The sequence below is a fragment of the Oncorhynchus nerka genome, linkage group LG9b, assembly GCF_034236695.1.
Source record: "Oncorhynchus nerka isolate Pitt River linkage group LG9b, Oner_Uvic_2.0, whole genome shotgun sequence".
Lineage (NCBI taxonomy): Eukaryota > Metazoa > Chordata > Actinopteri > Salmoniformes > Salmonidae > Oncorhynchus > Oncorhynchus nerka.
The window spans coordinates 35,432,023-35,455,993 of NC_088424.1; the positions used below are offsets into that span (position 1 = coordinate 35,432,023).

Below are 23,971 nucleotides of genomic sequence, written 5' to 3' on the forward strand. Positions count from 1 at the left end.
TATCAATGGTCTAAAAGCATTGGATGGTACCCTGACTTGTCCTAGCCTCCACAAACTGCTATCTGATCTATGTAACACGTGTTAATATGGCACATCAGTTGCATACCACTTTAAAGGCTTCAATACACCAGAACAACATGACAGTTTTCAGGAGGAAATCCACACTGCTGACAATTCTTCACTATTATCCCCTAAAGTCCTCACAACAGGGGGTGGATAAATTTGGCTTCAATGAAAACAAATAATAATGACGTAACAAAAACAAAATTGTGTGTGTGTGTACCTTCCCAGTATCCCTGTGTGTTTGTGTGTTCTCCTAGTCACTGTCGTGGTCAGACCAGCTCAGCTCCATCACGTTCATGTCTAACGCCGCAACGGTGGCGGCCATATTGATTTTGGTTCCCTGTCGCACGCTGCAAATCTTAGAAGAGTTCAGATTGGACGTTGTCCACATGCTCATCTGTACTCCCGACCTCACCCCCTGACCTCTGACCCCTAACTCACTCCTGACCTTATGACTTATGACCCCAGCCGTATCACCCCTGACCACTACCACCCCCAGGTCACCTATCTCCCCCATGTTCATGTCCATGTCACCTACCCCCTCTACCCCATCAATATCAGCTAAAGAGAGCATGTCCCCAAACAAACGCCCCCCACCCAGCTCCCGAAACATGGACTGTAGCCTCTCTCCCTCCATACTCCCTCCATTCACAATCCGCTCCTCCTTCATTCGCTCCCTCCATCCATCTTGTCTCCCACTCTCCCCCAACCCCTCTCCTCCCTCTCATTCTCCCCCTCTACCTCTCCAATCCCACCCTGGAACCCCTTTAGCATGATCTGTAAACGCCCCCGTCCCCTAGCGCCAGACACCCCCAACTATCCCTCCCTCAGTTCCCCTCTCCTTCTCTCTCTCTCCCCAGGTTACCTCTAACCCTCCATCCACAGCTGCCTCCCCAAGACTGCTTGATAAGCCTCTAAGCATGGACTGGAACCCCCTATCCCTCTGTCCACCCCCTCCATTCCCCTGTCCATCCCTCCCTCCATTCCCCTGTCCACGCCCCCTCTATTCCCCTGTCCACCCCCACTCCATTCCCCTGTCCATCCCTCCCTCCATTCCCCTGTCCACGCCCCCTCCATTCCCCTGTCCAGCCCCCTCCATTCCCCTGTCCATCCCTCCCTCCATTCCCCTGTCCATCCCTCCCTCCATTCCCCTGTCCACGCCCCCTCCATTCCCCTGTCCAGCCCCCTCCATTCCCCTGTCCACGCCCCCCTCCATTCCCCTGTCCACCCCCTCCATTCCCCTGTCCATCCCTCCCTCCATTCCCCTGTCCACCCCTCCCTCCATTCCCCTGTCCATCCCTCCCTCCATTCCCCTGTCCTTCTCTCCATTGCTGAGGGTTCGGATGAGGCAGGATATCTTGGCGCTGTTGGACTCCTGAGACTGAGAGTGGAAGAACGACTCCGAAACGATGCCTGATGCTATAGGGGAGAAGAACTGAAAGAGAGAAAGAAATATGGGGATGGGGGGGACGGAGACGGGGGTTGACGGGCTTGATACTCTACAACACGACTCTTTCTAATATTTCATCTCAAATAAGGTTGTAAAACAAATAGAACACGTACATGAATGAAGCATTGTGATCTTTGAAACCCGGCCAAACATGTAGGCTACTCACAGGTGTCACATTGGACCTTTCCATCAGTCTCTCCTCCCACAGTTTCAGTCTTTGCTCTCTCTTCTCCAGCTCCTTCTCTTTAGTGGCCAGGTCTCTCTCCAGCCTCCGCAACCTCTCCAACGTAGCATCTATCTCACACCTACAGAGAGGATAGCTACTGTTATACTATGCCCATTGTCCATTCCCTTACATTGTCTAGAGCTCTTAATTCAAGTCAATTCAAAGGGCTTTATTGTCATGTGAAACATACAGTGGAAGTCGGAAGTTTACATACACTTAGGTTGGAGTCATTAAAACTTGTTTTTCAACCACTCCACAAATTTCTTGTTAACAAACTATAGTTTTGGCAAGTCGGTTAGGACATCTACTTTGCGCATGACAAGTCATTTTTCCAACAATTGTTTACAGACAGATTATTTCACATAAAATTCACTGTATCACAATTCCAGTGGGTCAGAAGTTTACATACACTAAGTTGACTATGCCTTTAACAGCTTGTAACATTGCAGAAAATAATGTCATGGCTTTAGAAGCTTCTGATAGGCTAATTGACTTCGTTTGAGTCAATTGGAGGTGTAACTGTGGATGTATTTCAAGGCCAACCTTCAAACGCAGTGCTTCTTTGCTTGACAAGACGTCAGGAAAATAATTGTAGACCCCCACAAGTCTGGTTCCTCCTTGGGAGCACTCTCACAAGGAGAGCCGCTCGCAAGGAAGATGCCACTGCTCCAAAACCGTCGTAAAAAAGCCAGACTACGGTTTGCAACTGCACATGGGGACAAAGATGGTACTTTTTAAGAAATGTCCTTTGGTCTGATGAAACAAAAATAGAACTGTTCGGCCATAATGACCATCGTTGTGTTTGGAGGAAAAAGGGGACACTTGCAAGCCAAAGAACACCATCCCAACCGTGAAGCACGGAGGTGACAGCATCATGTTGAGGGGGTGATTTGCTGCAGAAGTGACTGTTGCAATTCACAAAATATATATAATCATGAGGGAGGAAAATTATGTGGATATATTGAAGCAACATCTCAAGACATCAGTAAGGAAGTTAAAGCTTGGTCGCAAATGGGTCTTCCAAATGGACAATGACCCCAAGCATACTCCCATAGTTGTAGCAAAATGGCTTAAGGACAGTAAAGTCAAGGTATTGGACTGGCCTCAATCAGGGATGAATTTGTGGGCAGAACTGAAAAAGCGTGTGTGATCAAGGAGGCCTACAAACCTGACTCAGTTACACCAGCTCTGTCAGGAGGAATGGCCAAAATTCACCCAACTTATTGTGCTCTTCTAGGTTGTACACAGCCTTGTGCAAGGCTACCCAAAACATTTGACCCAAGTTAAACATTTTAAAGACAATGCTACCAAATTCTAATTGAGTGTATGTAAACTTCTGACCCACTGGGAATGTGATGAAAGAAATATAAGCTGAAATAAATCTCTCTCTCTGCTATTATTCTGACATTTCACATTCTTAAAATAAAGTGGTGATCCTAAGTGACCTAAAACAGGGAATTTTTAATGTCATGAATTGTGATAAACTGAGTTTAAATGTATTTGGCTAAGGTGTATGTAAACTTCCGACTTCAACTGTATATTTACAGTGTTGTAACAACGTGCAAATAGTTAGGGTACAAAAGGAAAAATAAATAAACATAAATATGGGTTGTATTTACAATGGTGTTTGTTCTTCACTGGTTGCACTTTTCTTGTGGCAACAGGTCACAAATATTGCTGCTGTGATGGCACACTGTAGTATTTCAATCAATAGATATGGGAGTTGATCAAAATTGGGATTGTTTTTGAATTCTTTGAGGGTCTGTGTATTCTGAGGGAAATATGTACCTCTAATATGGTCATACATTGTGCAGAAGGTTAGGAAGTGCAGCTCAGTTTCCACCTGATTTTGTGGGCAGTGTGCACATAGCTTGTCTTCTCTTGAGAGCCAGGTCTGCCTACGGCGGCCTTTCTCAATAGAAAGGCTATGCTCACTGAGTCTGTACATAGTCAAAGCTTTCCTTAAGTTTGGGTCAGTCACAGTGATCAGGTATGCTACCAATGTGTACTCTCTGTTTGGGGCCAAATAGCATTCTAGTTTGCTCTGTTTTTTGGTGAATTCTTTCCAACGCGTCAAGTAATTATCTTTTTGTTTTCTCATGATTTGGTTGGTTCTAATTGTGATGATGTCCTGGAGCTCTGTGGGGTCTGTTTGTGAACAGAGCTCCAGGAACAGATTGCTTAGGGGACCCTTCTCCAGGTTCATCTCTCTGTATGTGATGGCTTTGTTATGGAAGGTTTGGGATACGCTTCCTTTTAGCTTTTCGTGGCTATCGGCCTAATTCTGCTCTGCATGCATTATTTTGTGTTCTAGGTTGTACACAGATCATATTTTTGAAGAATTCTGCATGTAGTGTCTCAATTTGGTGTTTGTCACATTCTGTAAATTCATGGTTGGTGAGCGGACCACAGACCTCACAACCATAGAGGGCAATGGGTTCTATAACTGATTCAAGTACCTAATCAGTATGTCGAATTTGATGTTCCTTTTGATGGCATAGGATGTCCTTCTTGCCGTGTCTCTCAGATCATTCACAGCTTTGTGGAAGTTACCTGTGGCGCTGATGTTTAGGCCAAGGTATGTATAGTTTTTTGTGTGCTCTAGGGCAACGGTATCTAGATGGAATTTGTATTTGTGGTCCTGGACCTTTTTTGGAACGTCATTATTTTTGTCTTACTGAGATTTACTGTCAGGGCCCAGGTCTGTCAGGGCCCAGGTCTGTCAGGGCCCAGGTCTGACAGAATCTGTGCAGAAGATCTAGGTGCTGCTGTAGGCCCTCCTTGGTTGGTGACAGTAGCATGAGATCATCAGAAAACAGTAGACATTTGACTTCAGATTCTAGTAGGGTGAGGCCGGGTTCTGCAGACTGTTCTCGCCAATTTGTTGATATACGTGGATGTTGAAGAGGGTGGGACTTTATCCCTTTTTCCCCCCACGGCCCTGTGGAAAGAAATGTGTGTGTTTTTTGCCAATTTTAACCTCAGACTTGTTGTTTGTGTACATGGATTTTATAATGTTTTTCCTCCAACACCACTTTCCATCAATTTGTATAGCAGACCCTCATGCCAAATTGAGTCAAAGGCTTTTTTTATCAACAAACCATGAGAAGACTTTGCCTTTGTTTCGGTTTGTTTGTTTGTCAATTAAGGTGTGCAGGGTGAAAATGTGGTCTGTCGTACAATAATTTGGTAAAAAGCCAATTTGGCATTAGCAGCAGTACATTGTTTTCACTGAGGAAATGTACAAGCCTGCTGTTAATGATAATGCAGAGGATTTTCCCAAGGTTGCTGTTGACGCATATCCCACAGTAGTTATTGGGGTCAAATTTGTCTCAACTTTTGTGGATTGGGGTGATCAGTTCTTGGTTCCAAATATTGGGGAAGATGCCAGAGCTAAGGATGATGTTAAAGAGTATTAGTATAGCTAATTGGAATTTGTGGTCTGTATATTTGATCATTTCATTTAGGATACCATCAACACCACAGGCCTTTTTGGGTTGGAGTGTTTTTATTTTGTCCTGTAACTCATTCAAGGTAATTGGAGTGTGTCATGTTAGTCTTTACTAGTTGATTGTAAGATTTGTATTTGATCATGTATATGTTTTGCTGTTTGTGATATGAGAAGAGGCTTTTACCCAGACATCTCCATTTTGGATAGATAACTCTACATGTTGTTGTTTGTTTAGTGTTTTCCAATTTTTCCAGAAGTGGTTAGTCTATGGATTCTTCAATTACATTGAGCTGATTTCTGACGCGCTGTTCCTTCTTTTTCCGTAGTGTATTTCTCTATTGTTTTAGTGATTCACCATATTCAAGGCATAGGTTTTCTGGGTCTCTATGTTTTTTGTTGGACAGGTTTCTCAATTTCCTTCTCAGGTTTTTGCATTTTTCATCAAACCATTTGTCATTGTTGTTAATTTTCTTTGGTTTTCTGTTAGAATTTTGTTGAATTGATAGGGAAGCTGAGAGGTCAGATGTATACTTTTCAGATTTTCTACTTCTAAGTTTATACCTTCACTATTACAGTAGTATGTTTTGTCCAGGAAGTTGTCTAAAGGTGATTGAAATTGTTTTTTGGTAGGTTTCCACACTGCATTCTTTCCATCTATAGCATTTGTTTGTATTACTCAGTTCCTTTGGCTTTGTTGCCTCATGACTGAGTATTGGGCGGCAGGGTAGCCTAGTGGTTAGAGCGTTGGACTAGTAACCGAAAGGTTGCAAGTTCAAATCCCCGAGCTGACAAGGTACAAATCTGTCGTTCTGCCCCTGAACTGTTCCTAGGCCGTCATTGAAAATAAGAATTTGTTCTTAACTGACTTGCCTAGTAAAATAAAGGTAAAATAAATAAATAAATATTGCTCTGTTCAGGTAGACTGTGGGCTGACTGTGAGCGCTCAGAGACTGGGTTGAGGTCAGTGATAAAGTAGCCTACAGTACTACTGCCAAGAGATGAGCTATAGGTGTACCTACCATAGGAGTCCCCTTTCAGCCTGCCTTTGACTATGTACATACCCAGCGCGCTACAGGAGTTGTGACCCGGTTATGTTGTCATAGTTGTGCCTAGGGGGGCATGTGGGAGAGAGAATGCTGTCACCTCCAGGCAGGTGTTTGTCCCACTGTGTGCTGAGGGTGTCAGGTTCTTGTCCGGTTCTGGCATTAGGTCGCTATCTGTCTAGTGCTGGCGATTTATTCCACTATGATTGATATGAAATTATATAATGGAACACACACACAACACCTAAATATACAGACATCTGATGCACGGATATATCTCACTCTTCCAACTCTCCCTCAATTCAAACTTCTCCCCCCAATCGCACTGCTCGCCTCCTAATCCGATTTCTCTCCTCCACTTAAAGCCTCACAACGTTTCCCCTCTGTAAACCTTCCTCCAATGACAACCCCCACTAGCTCTCCCGCCCACTGTCTCCAACTCTTCTCCCCCTCTCCCTCTCTCTTCCCCCACTCCCTCCCTTCCCAACTCCCTCCCTTCCCATTTGTCTCCCCCACTCCCTACCGCCCCATCTCACTCTCTCTTCCCCCTCTCTCTTCCCCACTCCCTCCCTTCCCCACTCCCTCCCTTCCCCACTCTCTCCCTTCCCACTGTTCAGTCGTATGGTCAGGTGCCACAAAAAAGGACTTAGGAAAATTGCAATGGCTCAAAACAGGGCAGCACGGCTGGTCCTTGGATGTACACAGAGAGCTAATATGAATTATATGCATGTCAATCTCTCCTGGCTCAAAGTGGAGGAGAGATTGACTTCATCACTACTAATATTTATGAGAGGCATTGACATGTTGAATGCACCGAGCTGTCTGTCTAAACTATTGGCACACAGATCAGACACCCATGCATACCCCACAAGACATGCCATAAATAAATGTGTGAAGTTCTGTCCTTGAGCTGTTCTTGTCTAATGATGTTCTGTATTATGTTTTATGTTTTGTGTGGACCCCAGGAAGAGTAGCTGCAGCTTTTGCAACAGCTAATGCAACAGCTAATAAAATTCCAAAATACCAAATGCCACAAAAGGTCTCTTCACAGTCCCCAAGTCCAGAACAGACGCACAGTACTACATAGAGCCATTACTACATGCTTACATCAGTTACTATCAAGTAATGATGTAAGCAGTAAAATTAGATTTAAAAATAAAATAAAAACAGATAAAAATATACCTTATAGAACAGCCGGGACTTTGAAGCAACACAAACATAGGCACAGACACATGCATACACACACGATAACATACGCACTATACACACACATAGTTAGTACTACAGATATGTGGTAGTGGTGGAGTAGGGGCCTAAGTGCACAAAGTGTGTTGTGAAATCTGTGAATGTATTCTAATGTTTTTAAAATTTGATAAAATACCTCCCTTCCCATTTGTCTCCTCCACTCTCTCCCTTCCCCTGCTCTCTACCTTCCCCTCTCTCTCCCTCGCTCTCCCCCACCCTTACTCTCCCCCACCCTCTACCTCCCCCTCTCTCTCGCTCTCCCTCTCTCTCACTCTCCACCTCTCTCCTCTCAACTCCCTCCCCCAACTCTCCCTCCCCCTTTCCCTCCCCTACTATCTCCCTCCTCCCCCAACTCTCTCCCTCTCTCTCCTCCACTCTCTCCCCCTCCTCCACTCTCTCCCTCCTCCACCCTCTCCCTCCTCCACCCTCTCCCTCCTCCACCCTCTCCCCCAGATCTTTCCACTCATTCTCTATTCTTCTCTCATAATTGATGATCTTGCCACACTCATGTCAAACACGAACAGAATCTGTCACCCTCTTCCTCCTCCTCCCTCTTGTCTCTCTTCTCTCTTCATCAGTGTTTTATTTTTCACCCTCTCCATTTTGTTTCCTCTCTAAATAGTGCCCCCCTTCCCTCTTTTTCCTATACTTGACTTCTAGCTGCCCCCTGTATGCTTCTTATGTGAACTCTTTCTTCTTCCTGTTGCTCCCCCCCCCCTGGTCTGTAGAAACAGGCTAAGTAGAGGAATCTCCTACATGGATAGTTTCCAGAGAGTCTTATTATAGACTAAAGCCAACGAGCCAGCAGGGTCATGCATACAGCTTCTCCCCTAAGACACACACACACACACTGGGGCCTCTTGTTAGGTTGTAAGTATATACAGTGAGCCCTGCTCTCTGTCCTGTGTCTGGCTTCAAAATATGTTCATTATTTATTTATTTTCCATCTTTATTTAACCAGGTAGGCCAGTTAATTAAGAACACGTTCTCATTTACAACTGCGACCTGGTCAAGATAAAGAAAAACAGGGCGACACAAACAACAGCACAGAGTTACACATGGAATAAACAAGAGTACAGTCAATAACACAATATAAAAAAGAAAGTCTATATACAGTGTGTGCAAATGGCGTGAGGAGGTAGGCAATAAATAGGCCATAGGAGCAAAGTAATTACAATTTAGCAGATTAACACTGGAGTGATAGATGAGCAGATGATGATGTGCAAGGAGTGAAACTGGTGTGCAAAAGAGCAGAAAAGTAAATGAAAACAATATGGGATGAGGTAGGTAGATTGGGTGGGCTATTTACAGATGAACTATGTACAGCTGCAGCGATCGGTTAGCTGCTCAGATATCTGATGTTTAAAGTTAGTGAGGGAAATGTAAGTCTCCAGCTTCAGCGATTTTTGCAATTCGTTCCAGTCAATGGCAACAGAGAACTGGAAGGAAAGGCGGCCAAAGTAGGTGTTGGCTTTGGGGATGACCAGTGAGATATACCTGCTGGAGCGCGTGCTACGGGTGGGTGTAGTTATTATGACCAGTGAGCTGAGATAAGGCAGAGCTTTACCTAACATAGACTTATAGATGACCTGGAGCCAGTGGGTCTGGCGATGAATATGTAGCGAGGGCCAGCCGACTAGAGCATACAGTTTGCAGTGGTGGGTGGTATAAGGTGATTTGGTAACAACACAGATGGCACTGTGATAGACTGCATCCAGTTTGCTGAGTAGAGTACTGAAAGCTATTTTGTAGATGACATCGCCGAAGTCGAGGATCGGTAGGATAGTCAGTTTTACTAGGGTAAGTTTGGCGGCGTAAGTGAAAGAGGCTTTGTTGTGAAATAGAAAGCCAAATCTAGATTTGATTTTGGATTGGAGACGTTTGATATCTTTTTAGTGACAGGGGGCAGCATTCGTAAATTCGGATGAATGACGTGCTCAAAATAAACTGCATGTCACTCAGGCCCAGAAGCTAGGATATGCATATAGCATTGGATAGAAAGCACTCTGAAGCTCCTAAAACTGTTAAAATTATGTCTGTGAGTATAACAGAACTGATCTGGCAGACAAAAACCAGAGGAAAATCCATTTTGTGTGCAGGGCACTGTCCTCAGATAGCTAGCTGTTTGTAATGTTTTGTCTGCTGAGAGAGATGTCCTTACGGCTTTCGCCGTAAAGCCTTTTGAAATCTGACAAAGCGGCTGGATTAACAAGAAGTTAATCTTTTAACCGATGTATAACACTTGTATTTTCATGAATGTTTATTATTACTATTTCTCAGTGGCGTTGCCGTGGGCCTGAGGCCTGGGCCTTCAGTGAGGTCCTACACAGTCCCACCCGAATGAATCCACCTCTTATTACCATCATTATGATGCCATGGCTCTAGACACTATACATTTAGACAGAAACGCAGTATAACCAGGCGTCACCCAAAAACATGACACAATCAATGAGTCTTTTAAATATTTCCCTATTTTTCTTCACCTTTTCATTGTGCAGCTCCGTTGCCCTGCGCGCTTGTTCATTGAGCTGTAGATCCACTTGGGTGTCCCCAAAAGTTTTCAAAAGCACCATTGCTTGTAAGTGCCCCGCCGTACTTTGGTGTCTCGTTGCTGCCTTGGTTAGACAACTCAAGTTTGCAAAGCCAGTGTGGCTCCAAACACCAAATCCATCACTTGCAAATAATAGGCATTCCCAGCAGTACAATTTGCAGTGCTTCTCGGAGCCTGTGAGCCATTGATAGCACTCGTAGTTGGAACTTTGAAAGTGGCGAAGGAACCCCTTTCCCACCTGTGACCGGCTTTGTAGCGTCGGCGTCGGGCGACCTCTCCTTACAATGTCTAACTTTTCTTGAAAAGTTTGTTTTGAGAATGGCGTTAAATTATATCCTCGACCAAATCGATATCTTCTCCCCTTCCGCCATTGTGGGTTGAAAAAACAGCTTAGTAGTACGCAAATTAATTTGTTTATCAAATTCAGTTTCCCAGTTCTGAGGTTCTGCATAGACCTGCCCATAGGACCTGCCTCTCAATATTGGTAGTCCAATCAAAAGACGTGCACGCACTACGCCTGCTAGCTGGCTCCTGTGTAACATTGATTGGTTGACACTAAATTTTAATTTCCATTCACTTCAACCTACAAGCGCCCGCACTGTTGATTCTGAAGGCCTGAGGGCAGATTTTAGACCCCTGGCAACTCATGATGGCTGAATATGATTGGATAAAAGATCTAACATAAAGACCAGCCCTCCAAATCTCAACCTGGGGCTGGAAGCAGTGCAACCAAGAGGAAAGCTATGAAATGAAGAGTATAACTCTTACTCTGGGGAATAATTTCATACATATTTGTGGGAAAATATATATATATTTGGCCCTGACGGCCCACCACTGCTATTTCTGTCATTTGAATTTGGCGCTCTGCAATTTCACAGTATGTTGTCGAGGTGGGTCGCTAGCGGCACGCCTGCGCCAAACAGGATATGAGTCTGGAAGGAGAGTTTACAGTCTAGCCAGACACCTAGGTATTTGTAGTTGTCCACGTATTCTAGGTCAGAACCGTCCAGAGTAGTGATGCTAGTCAGGTGGGCGGGTGCGGGCAGCGAATGGTTGAAAAGCATGCATTTAGTTATACTAGCATTTAAGAGGAGTTGGAGGCCACGGAAGGAGTGTTGTATGGCATTGAAGCTTGTTTGGATGTTTGTTAACACAGTGTCCGAAGAAGGGACAGAAGTATACAGAATGGTGTCGCTTGCGTAGAGGTGGATCAGGGAATCACCCACAGCAAGAGTGACATCATTGATATATACAGAGAAAAGAGTCGGCCCGAGAATTGAACCCTGTGATACCCCCATAGAGACTGGCAGAGGTCCGGACAACAGGCCCCTCCAATTTGACACACTGAACTCTGTCTGCGAAGTAGTTGTTGAACCAGGCGAGGCAGTCATTTGAAAAACCAAGGCTATTGAGTCTGCCGATAAGAATACGGTGATTGACAGAGTCGAAAGCCTAGAGTGTCACCCCCTTTGAAGAGGGGGGATGACCGCGGCAGCTTTCCAATCTTTAGGGATCTCAGACGATACGACAGAGGTTGAACAGACTGGTAATAGAGGTTGCAACAATGGCGGCGGATAATTTTAGAAAGAGAGGGTCCAGATTGTCTAACCCAGCTGATTTGTACGGGTCCAGGTTTTGCAGCTCTTTCAGAACATCTGCCATCTGGATTTGGGTGAAGGAGAAGCTGGGGAGGCTCGGGCAACTAGTAGAGTTTAAACAATCCAGTCTCTGCTTACTGTACCACCTGAATTACACACACACATGCATGCACGCTGCGTACCTCCACTGGTCCTTGTTGTGTAGGAATGAGTTACACTGGTCTTGTAGTCTGCTGTCATTAGACATGGTCTCCAGAGTCCCCAACACCTGTTTAAACACTGGACGCTCCTAGAACCCCCCCCCCCCCCCCCCCCACACACACACACACACACACACACACACACACACACACACACACACACACAATAAGTCAACACTGCAACTGCAGCTTTTTTTTATTTTTCAGCTAAGCCTAAAATCATCTAGTGTGCACATGAAGAAAATACTATAGTATACTGTGGTAGGAATACTATAGTATTCACTGTCATGTTTTTGCAGACTTTTCCTGTAATATTTACTGTAGCGTTTACTGTAAAATTTACTGTAATATAAATGGTTAGGTTTACTGTAATATTTACTGTGGTGTTTTTGCGGACTTTACTGTAGTATTTACTGTAGTGTTTACTGCAATATTTACTGTAGTGTTTTTGCCGACTTTACTGTAGTGTTTACTGTAGTGTTTTGGGGGACATACTGTAGTATTTACCCACATTAGGACTGTATCAATAGTTCACGCTTCTGTAACAGTTCATAGTATGCCAGACTTCAGAGCCCAGGTTACTAAGTTCAGTACCAGCTGCTGCATTGTCCAATCAGGCAATCAGAGTGGTAGCCCTGACCCTTGCCCTCTCACCTTTGGTTCAACCTGCCAGCATCTCTTCATCAGGTTAGCAAAGCTAGGCGGACAACTGGTGGGGATGGTCAGCCTCTGTAACAGACACACAGGAACCATATACAGTGGCTTGCGAAAGTATTCACCCCCCTTGGCATTTTTACCATTTATTTGCCTCACAACCTGGAATGAAAATAGACTTTAGGGGGGTTAGTATAATTTGATTTACACAACATGCCTACCACTTTCAAGATGCAAAAAAACAAACCAGAAATAAGACCAAAAAAAAACAGAAAACTTGAACGTGCATAACTATTCACCCTCCAAAGTCAATACTTTGTACAGCCACCTTTTTCAGCAAATACAGCTGCAAGTCTCTTAGGGTATGTCTCTATAAGCTTGGCAGGTCTAGCCACTGGGATTCTTGCCAATTCTTCAAGGCAAAACTGCTCCAGCTCCTTCAAGTTGGATGGGTTCCTCTGATGTACCGCAATTTTAAGTCATACCACAGAATTGGATTGAGGTCTGGGCTTTGACAAAGCCATTCCAAGACATTTAAATGTTTCCCGTTAAACCACTCAAGTGTTGCTATAGCAGTATGCTTAGGGGCATTGTCCTGCTGGAAGGTGAACCTCCGTCCCAGTCTCAAAACTCTGGATGACCGAAACAGGTTTCCCTCAAGAATTTCCCTGTATTTAGCACCATCCATCCTTCCATCAATTCTGACCAGTTATCCAGTACCAGAGCCGATAAAAAACATCCCGGGGTGATGAGAGGTGTTGGGTTTGCACCAGACATAGCATTTTCCTTGATGGCCAAAAAGCTACATTTTGTCTCATCTGACCAGAGTATCTTCTTACATATGTTTGGGGAGTCTCCCATATGCCTTCTGGCGAACATCAAACATGTTTGCTCATTTTTTCTTTAAGCAATGGCTTTTTTCTGGCCACTCTTCCATAAAGCACAGCTCTGTGGAGTGTATGGCTTAAAGTGGTCGTATGGAGAGATACTCCAATCTCCGCTGTGGAGCTTTGCAGCTCCTTCAGGGTTATCTTTGGTCTCTTTGTTGCCTCCCTAATTAATGCCTGGTCCGTGAGTTTTGGTGGGCGGCCCTCTCTTGGCAGGTTGTGGTGCCATATTCTTTCCATTTTTGACTAATGGATTTAATGGTGCTCCGTGGGATGTTCAAATTTACGGATATTTTTATAACCCAACCATGATCTGTACTTCTCCACAACTCTGTCCCTGACCTGTTTGGAGAACTCCTTGGTCTTCATGGTGCCGCTTGCTTGGTGGTGCCCCTTGCTTAGTGGTGTTGCAGACTCTGGGGCCTTTCAGAACAGGTGTATATATACTGAGATCATGTGACATTTAGATTGCACAAAGGTGGACTTTATTGAACTAAGTATGTGACTTCTGAAGGTAATTGGTTGCACCAGATCTTATTGAGGGGCTTCATAGCATAGGGGGTGAATACTTATGCACGCACCACTTTTCCCTTTTTTTGATTTTTTTTCATTTCACTTCACCAATTTGGACTATTTTGTGTATGTCCATTTACATGAAATACAAATAAAAATCTATTTAAATTACAGGTTGTAAAGCAACAAAATAGGAAAAACGCCAAGGGGAATGAATACTTTGCAAGGCACTGTACACTCATATGAACACATCTACATTATGAAGTAGGAAACCAAGGCAATGTTACAATTAAAGAAAACCCAATGCTCAGGCTCCAGTACAAAGCAACAACAGGCAATAGGATACATCCACTGTAAGGGGCAAGGGGATAATATGGAAACAGTTATCTCTGGAGGGATTTAAAATGAAATAAATACATCTCTTTCTCTCACCACTATTGGACCCCATCCAAGAGCATACTGGGATACTCAGCAATTATGTTCTCAGTTGTCTATACAGTGCAGCACAGTATTACTGGAATATACACACAGTTTAAACCCCCTTTCACACACACACACACACACACACACACACACACACACGCATATAACCCCCTACACCAGTTTCCCAAACTCGGTTCTCGGGACCCCAAGGGGTGCATGTTTTGTTTTTTGCCCTAACACTACACAGCTGATTCAAATGATCAAAGCTTGATGATTAGTTGATTATTTGTATCATCTGGGGTCCCGAGGACCGAGTTTGAGAAACTCTGATGTAGGGGTTATATGCGTGTGTGTGTGTGTGGAAGGGGGTTTAAACTGAGGCCGGTACAGTGCCACTGACACGGCACGCTACCAAAGCCTGTGGGCTCTCTTTCACCTTGGCTAACATGAGTAAAACATTTAAACGTGTTAACCCTCGCAAAGCTGTCAGCCCAGACGGCAGAGCATGTGCAGACCAGCTGGCTGGTGTGTTTACGGACATATTCAATCAATCCCTATCCCAGTCTGGTGTACCCACATACTTCAAGATGACCATCATTGTTCCTGTTCCCAAGAAAGCTAAGGTAACTGAACTAAATGACTATCGCCCCGTAGCACTCACTTCTGTTATCATGAAGTGCTTTGAGAGACCAGTCAATGATCATATCACCTCCACCCTACTTGTCACCCTAGACCCACTCCAACCCACTCCCGCCCCAATAAGTCCACAGACGACGCCATCACCATCACACTGCCCTAACCCACCTGGACAAGAGGAATATCTATGTAAGAATCTTGTTTATTGACTACAGCTCAACATTTAACACCAAAGTACCATCCAAACTCGTCATTAAGCTGGAGGCCCTGGGTCTCAATCCCGTCCTGTGCAACTGAGTCCTGGACTTTCTGACGGCCGCCCCCAGGTGGTTAGGATAGGTAACAACATCTCCACCTTAACAGATTCTCAACACTGCGGCCCCACAAGGGTGCATTCTCAGCCCTCTCCTGTACTCCCTATTCACCCATGACTGCATGGCCATGCACTCCTCCAACTCAATCATCACGTTTGCAGACGACACTACAGTGGTAGGCTTGATTACCAACATCGACGAGACGGCCTACAGGGAGGAGGTGAGGGCCCTCGGAGTGTGGTGTCAGGAAAATAACCTCACACTCAACGTCAACAAAACAAAGGAGATGATCGTGTACTTCAGGAAACAGCAGAGGGAGCAGCCCCCTATCCACATAGATGGGATAGTAGTGGAGAAGGCGGAAAGTTTGAAGTTCCTCGGCGTACACATCACAGACAAACTGAAATGGTCCACGCACACAGACAGCGTGGTAAAGACGGCGTAACAGCGCCTCTTCAACCTCAGGAGGCTGAAAAAAAACACTCAAACCGCCTGGTACAGCAACTGCTCAGCCCAGAACTGCAAGGCTCTCCAGAGGGTGGTTCGGTCTGCACAACGCATCACCGGGGGCAAACTACCTGCCTTCCAGGACACCTACACCACCCGATGTCACAGGAATGCCAAAAAGATCATCAAGGACAACAACCACCCGAGCCACTGCCTTTTCACCCCGCTATCATCCAGAAGGAGAGGTCAGAGCGGGGACAGTGAGACTGAAAAACAGCTTCTATCTCAAGGCCATCAGACTGTTAAACAGCCATCACTAACATTGAGTGGCTGCTGCCAACACACTGACTCAACTCCAGCCACTTTAATAATGGGAATTGATGTAAAATATATCACTAGCCACTTTAAACAATGCTACTTAATATAATAAAGATGTTAGAAAAAGCTGTTGTGCAGCAACTCACTGCCTTCTTGAAGACAAACAATGTATACGAAATGCTTCAGTCTGGTTTTAGACCCCATCATAGCACTGAGACGGCACTTGTGAAGGTGGTAAATGACATTTTAATGGCATCGGACCGAGGCTCTGCATCTGTCCTCGTGCTCCTAGACCTTAGTGCTGCTTTTGATACCATCGATCACCACATTCTTTTGGAGAGATTGGAAACCCAAATTGGTCTACACGGACAACTTCTGGCCTGGTTTAGATCTCATCTGTCGGAAAGATATCAGTTTGTCTCTGTGAATGGTTTGTCCTCTGACAAATCAACTGTAAATTTCGGTGTTCCTCAAGGTTCCGTTTTAGGACCACTATTGTTTTCACTATATATTTTACCTCTCTGGGGATGTTATTCGAAAACATAATGTTAACTTTCACTGCTATGTGGATGACACACAGCTGTACATTTCAATGAAACATGGTGAAGCCCCAAAATTGCCCTTGCTAGAAGCATGTGTTTCAGACATAAGGAAGTGGATGGCTGCAAACGTTCTACTTTTAAACTCGGACAAAACAGAGATGCTTGTTCTAGGTCCCAAGAAACAAAGAGATCTTCTGTTGAATCTGACAATTAATCTTAATGGTTGTACAGTCATCTCAAATAAAACTGTGAAGGACCTCAGCGTTACTCTGGACCCTGATCTCTCTTTTGAAGAACATATCAAGACCATTTCAAGGACAGCTTTTTTCCATCTACGTAACATAGCCAAAATCAGAAACTTTCTGTCCAAAAATTATGCAGAAAAAATAATCCATGCTTTTGTCACTTCTAGGTTAGACTACTGCAATGCTCTACTTTCCGGCTACCCGGATAAAGCTCTAAATAAACTTCAGTTAGTGCTAAATACGGCTGCTAGAATCCTGACTAGAACCAAAAATGTTGATCATATTACTCCAGTGCTAGCCTCTCTACACTGGCTTCCTGTCAAAGCAAGGACTGATTTCAAGGTTTTTACTGCTAACCTACAAAGGATTACATGGGCTTGCTCCTACCTATCTCTCTGATTTGGTCCTGCCGTACATACCTACACGTATGCTACGGTCACAAGACGCAGGCCTCCTAATTGTCCCTAGAATTTCTAAGCAAAGAGCTGGAGGCAGGGCTTTCTCCTATAGAGCTCCATTTTTATGGAACGGTCTGCATACCAATGTCAGAGACGCAAACTCGGTCTCAACCTTTAAGTCTTTACTGAAGACTCATCTCTTCAGTGGGTCATACGATTGAGTGTAGTCTGGCCCAGGAGTGGGAAGGTGAACGGAAAGGCTCTGGAGCAACGAACCGCCCTTGCTGTCTCTGCCTGGCCGGTTCCCCTCTTTCCACTGGGATTCTCTGCCTCTAACCCTATTACAGGGGCTGAGTCACTGGCTTGCTGGGGCTCTCTCATGCCGTCCCTGGAAGGGGTGCGTCACCTGAGTGGGTTGATTCACTGATGTGGTCATCCTGTCTGGGTTGGCGCCCCCCCTTGGGTTGTGCCATGGCGGAGATCTTTGTGGGCTATACTCAGCCTTGTCTCAGGATGGTAAGTTGGTGGTTGAAGATATCCCTCTAGTGGTGTGGGGGCTGTGCTTCGGCAAAGTGGGTGGGGTTATATCCTCCTGTCCGGGGGTGTCCTCGGATGGGGCCACAGTGTCTCCTGACCCCTCCTGTCTCAGCCTCCAGTATTCATGCTGCAGTAGTTTATGTGTCGGGGGGCTAGGGTTAGTTTGTTATATCTGGAGTACTTCTCCTGTCCTGTTCGGTGTCCTGTGTGAATCTAAGTGTGCATTCTCTAATTCTCTCCTTCTCTCTTTCTTTCTCTCTCTCGGAGGACCTGAGCCCTAGGACCATGCCCCAGGACTACCTGACATGATGACTCCTTGCTGTCCCCAGTCCACCTGACCGTGCTGCTGCTCCAGTTTCAACTCTTCTGCCTTATTATTATTCGACCATGCTGGTCATTTATGAACATTTGAACATCTTGGCCATGTTCTGTTATAATCTCCACCCGGCACAGCCAGAAGAGGACTGGCCACCCCACATAGCCTGGTTCCTCTCTAGGTTTCTTCCTAGGTTTTGGCCTTTCTAGGGAGTTTTTACTAGCCACCGTGCTTCTACACCTGCATTGCTTGCTGTTTGCGGTTTTAGGCTGGGTTTCTGTACAGCACTTTGAGATATCAGCTGATGTACGAAGGGCTATATAAATAAATTTGATTTGATTTGCTGCCAACATACATAATCTCTTGCCACTTTAATACCTTTATTAAATCCATGTATTAAATGTATCACTAGTCACTTAAATCACAGCACTTTAATAATGTCTACATATCCTACATTACTCTTCTCATATGTATTTAGTGTATTCTATACCATCTACTACATCTTGCCTATGCCGCACGGCCATCGCTCATCCATATATTTATATGTACATATTCTTATTCATCCCTTTACACTTGTGTGTATAACGTAGTTTTTGTGAATTTGTTAGATTACTTGTTAGATATTACTGCACTGTCGGAACTAGAAACACAAGCATTTCGCTACACTCACATTAACATCTGCTAACCATGTGTATGTGACAAATAAAATGTGATTTGATTTGAAACAAGTGTATGTTCCAGTAATAGTGTGCTGCACTCTATGGAGATCTGAGAACACAATTCCTGAGTATCCCAGTATGCTCTTGGATGGGGTCCAATACACACACAGCATAAACCCCCTACACACACACACACAGTATAAACCCCCCTACACACAGTATAAAGCCCCCTACAGCATAGTATACATGCCTTACAAGAGCAGAGAGCTGAGGTCAGCTCTAGAAATACTCCTTACCCTCCTCACAGCGGGAAGCATGAGAGCATCACATTGTTACTCCGGCTCTGTGTGTGTAACTTGTTCAGTGTGTGCATGTGTTTTATGCAGTGGTTAAATTACATAAGTAAAAATAAATTATGTCTAAGTGTTGGAGTGGGCCCCTGGCTATCTGTAAATTATGTCTGAGTGTTGGAGTGTGCCCCTGGCTATCCGTAAATGATGTCTGAGTGTTGGAGTGTGCCCCTGGCTATCCGTAAATGATGTCTGAGTGTTGGAGTGTGCCCCTGGCTATCTGTAAATGATGTCTGAGTGTTGGAGTGTGCCCCTGGCTATCTGTAAATGATGTCTGAGTGTTGGAGTGTGCCCCTGGCTATCTGTAAATTATGTCTGAGTGTTGGAGTGTGCCCCTGGCTATCTGTAAATGATGTCTGAGTGTTGGAGTGTGCCCCTGGCTATCTGTAAATGATGTCTGAGTGTTGGAGTGTGCCCCTGGCTATCTGTAAATGATGTCTGAGTGTTGGAGTGTGCCCCTGGCTATCTGTAAATGATGTCTGAGTGTTGGAGTGTGCCCCTGGCTATCTGTAAATGATGTCTGAGTGTTGGAGTGTGACCCTGGCTATCTGTAAATGATGTCTGAGTATTAGAGTGTGCCCCTGGCTATCTGTAAATGATGTCTGAGTGTTGGAGCGTGCCCCTGGCTATCAGTAAATGATCGCTGAGTGTTGGAGTCTGCCCCTGGCTATCCGTAAATGAAAAAAAAATGGTGCCGTCTGGTTTGTTTAATATAGGGGATTTGAAATGATTTATACTTTTTCTTTCAATACTCAGTCATATTTAAGCAATTACATTTACTGAGTGACTTTCACTTTCACTTGAGTAATTTTCTATTAAGGTATCTTTACTTCTACTCAAGTTTGACAATTGGGTACTTTTTCCACCACTGGTTTTATGTTTGATTCTATGTATGACTGTCTTGTATTTGCAAGTGAATCTGAGCCCCTTGAAGCTCTTAACTAATCGTAAATCAGAACAATGTGTCTTGGTGTACCTCTTGTTTCTCCACCACCAGCCAAGCCACCTGCAGCCCCTCGAAGCCTTTGAAGGGAACCTCCCGTGTCAGCATTTCCCATAGCACCTGGTAACACACACACACACACACACGACCGCGTACACCCACATGAGCACACACACGAGCGCACACACACACACAAGAGCGCACACACACAAACGAGCGCACACACACACAAGAGAGCACACACACACACACGAGCGCACACACACACACACACACACACGAACACACACACACACGAGCACACACACACACACACACACACACACACACACACACACGAGCGCACACAGACACAAGATGATATGCCAGATGTTTTTGCAGTGTAGATTTTGCCGAAAGGCCACTTGAGGTAGAACATACAGTATCAGACTCCTCCCCTCCCACACAGACACACTCACCACTCCGTAGGAGAATGTATCACAGGTCTCTGATACAGGTAGGCTCTGTATGACTTCTGGGGCCATCCAGGGGAAGGTGCCCACCACTGTCATGTGGGTGGTGTGGGACTGGAACTTAGACGCTCCAAAATCACAGATCTGACAACAGACCAGAGAGAGAGCATTGGGACACTTAACTACAACATTAATTTTTATTTTACTTTTATTTAACCAGGTAGGCTAGTTGAAAACAAGTTCTCATTTACAACTGCGACCTGACCAAGATAAAGCAAAGCAGTTCGACAAATGGACATGAGTTACACATGGAATAAACAAACATACAGTCAATAACACAATAGAGAGAGTCTATATACAGTGTGTGCAAATGAAGTAGGATAAGGGGGGTGAGGCAATAAATAGGCCATAGTGGCGAAATTATTACAGTACGGCAAATGAAACACTGGGGTGATAGATGTGCAGAAGATGTGTGTGCAAGTAGCGGTACTGGGGTGCAAAGGAGCAAAATAAATCAAATAAATAACAATATGGTGATGAAGTAGTTGGATGGGATATTTACAGATGGGCTCTGTACAGGTAAAGTAATAAAGGATGTATAAGTGAAAACACAATAATTGTCAGACACCCTACTGTATGTACCTTGAGCACCTTGTCTGCTGTCAGTACCACTGTAGTAGGAACAGAGATAAAGGTCAGTCCACAAGAGGATCCACTTCTCATAATTATGCCATTCCTCACTATCAAACTATAATCCATTCATCCTGATTGGTTTACAATGGAAAGTTATGATGTAGCAGTAGCAGTGAGAGAAATGTTGGATTTCCTGGTGGGTAAATACGTTTGGTTGCAGATTGTGTGTGCAGTTGGTTACCGTTTCGTGACTTGAGGTCTCTGTGAATGACTTTGACTGGGGCTTCCGAATGAAGATAGTGCATTCCTATTGGACAGAAACATTAAACATCCTGAGCCACGGACCAATTACGGACCAACAAAATGTAAACAACTCTGCTCGACAATGGCTACCCGTCTCCAAACAAGTCACTGATCCTCACACCAGAGAAGAATGTGCTCCTGTTGCACTCAGCCAGCTAACTTTGATAAATAACCAGAAATAACTGTTGACTTTCTGATTCATTAAGAAAGCTAAACATATACACTGAGTGTACAAAACATTAGGAACACCTTCCTAATATTATGTTGCACCCCCTTTTGCACTCAGAACAGCCTCAATTCGTCAGGGCAGGGACTCTACTAGGTGTCGAAAGCATTCCACAGGGATGCTGGCCAATGTTGACTCCAAAGATTCCCACAGTTGTGTGAAGTGAGCTGGATGTTCTTTGGGTGGTGGATCATTCTTGATACACAAGGAAACCGTTGAGTGTGAAAAACCCAGCAGCGTTGCAGTACTTGACTTAAAAAAACATTAATGGATTGGCGTCCCGTCAATAGGACAGTTGTAAATCATTCAGCGCGTTATGTCAAGATAGCAGATTTTAGAGTAACAACAACTGTCTCTACATAGAAATGTCTTACATCGGCTGAAAGCTTACGTTCTTGTTATGTAACTCCACTGTCCAATTTACAGTAGCTATTACTGCGGAAAAAAATCCCATGCTATTGTTTGGATGATAAATCAGAGCAAGATTTCAGAATGTAAGTAGAACAGAGGTGAATTTATCAAACCAATTGCGGTGAAAAAAACTGTTTTGTTAGGAGTTCTCCTCAAACGGTCCCAGAGATAACATGAAGTGTCATTTTGTTAGATAAAATCCTTTTTAATTTCCTAAAAAGGTCCATATATTTCATGCACGATCGATTTTGTATTTCCACTGTTCAATTTGCAAAGAAAGGAATCTGTGAAAATCTCACCTTAAACGTTGTTTCAACGAGTCAAATCACGTTCATATCTATTACTCAGAGATCCTAGATGGTAACAAGACTTCACTATTTCATTAGGGGTGTAGTACATCCTATAGGACACCATATTTGGTCAGAGAGCGATGCCTTCATGGCACGCAGATGACGCGGGCGGCCATCACTTGAACGACTATCTTTGTCAAATAAGCACCAATTGGGGTCAAACAAAGCTAGCTAGATAGCCAATGAGCTGGGCTTTATGGGAGCATCCGGAAACAATGTATATGTCATAAAATATCACTTTTAATCTTGTACGACAGCATGCCTTTTCATTTTGGACAAAAATTGTAAGGATATTATGAAGTTATGAAAACTTCTTGTTTTGTTTTGTATTAGTAGCCATTATAATATGGCTACTAATACTTGGAAAGCTAAATCAAAATCCAAGCATGAAGATTTGACGATATTCTTGCAGAAAAATGGAATATGAATGCGAATGTCTCCTTTACGATTTACCCAAATGTACCTGGGGACTTTACACTAAAAGTCTTGAGGATCAGTCATACTCCAAGTTATCCATCTGCAACTTTGCACATACACTGCTGCCATCTTGTGGACACTATAGGAATTACAACCAGAGTGATGGCTATAACAGTGACCTTTCTCTTGCATTTCAAAGATGGTGGTAAAAAAAACACAGGCTGGTTTTGTCATTGTATTTTCTTCTACGAGATCTATTGTGTTATATTCTCCTACATTCAATTCACATTTCCACAAACTTCAAAGTGTTTCCTTTCAAATTGCTTCAGGGCCTGAGCTACAGGCAGTTAGATTTGGGTATGTCATTTAGGTGAAAATTGACAAAAAGGGGGCTATCCCTATTAAACCAGTGCGCCTGGCACCTACTACCACACCCCGTTCATAGGCATCGAAATCTTTTGTCTTGCCCATTCACACTCTGAATTGCACACATGCACAATCCATTGTTTCAAGGCTTAAAAATCATTATTTAACCTGTCTGTCTCCTCCCCTTCATCTACACAGATTGATGTGGATTTAACAAGTGACATCAATAAGGGAACTGCTACATCATATGTCATGGAAAGAGCAGTTCCTGATGTGTTGTAAGCTCAGTGTATAGGCTATGTGTTTTTGGTTGTTGAGTCAATTAGACCATGCACGTTTCAAGCTTATCTTTCTAATAAATGAAAAGTTATTTCAGAAAATACAGGCAAGATAGCTGGCTAACTCATGGATCCTGCTTCGTAGTTTCCCCTCAGGAAGACAGAACTCAACCAGTTTATTTAGCTAAGGGTGCTCTAGAGTCGAGACTTGGTGGAACTAGAACACTAAGCATAGTCTGGGACAGTGGTTCTCAAACCTCTGCAGACATTTCACAATGTTGTAGCTCTGAACTAGCTATCCTGATTCACCTATTCAAGGGCTTGATGAGTTGAATCCGGTGTGCTCACTCTGGAATAGATCAAATCCATAGAAGCACTGTTCTGGGAGCAGGGAAACGTGTTTAATAGTATGACTGTCTTAACCTTTGGCTATCTCCACGGCCCAGGTCATGATCTGTTCCATGTCCATCTCCTGACTCTGCTCACTGGACAGGTACTCATACAGAGAACCTCCGCCTGCATACTC

The 23,971-nt window shown here is 44.2% G+C and overlaps 1 protein-coding gene across 1 annotated transcript in view; it reads right to left on the reverse strand.

Moving 5' to 3' along the window:
* Window positions 1-316: 316 nt before the first annotated feature.
* The window catches only part of LOC115114022 (mitogen-activated protein kinase kinase kinase 20-like), a 27,660-nt gene continuing 4,005 nt past the window's right edge, over window positions 317-23,971 (reverse strand). The window contains exons 3-12 of the mRNA XM_065013618.1: window positions 23,869-23,970; window positions 21,336-21,401; window positions 21,104-21,132; window positions 20,468-20,605; window positions 20,043-20,129; window positions 12,482-12,556; window positions 11,810-11,916; window positions 1,680-1,818; window positions 1,337-1,498; window positions 317-421 (exon numbers count right to left, since the gene is read on the reverse strand). Coding sequence (XP_064869690.1) covers window positions 317-421; window positions 1,337-1,498; window positions 1,680-1,818; window positions 11,810-11,916; window positions 12,482-12,556; window positions 20,043-20,129; window positions 20,468-20,605; window positions 21,104-21,132; window positions 21,336-21,401; window positions 23,869-23,970 — 1,010 coding nt within the window. The remainder of the gene's footprint in view (window positions 422-1,336; window positions 1,499-1,679; window positions 1,819-11,809; window positions 11,917-12,481; window positions 12,557-20,042; window positions 20,130-20,467; window positions 20,606-21,103; window positions 21,133-21,335; window positions 21,402-23,868; window position 23,971) is intronic.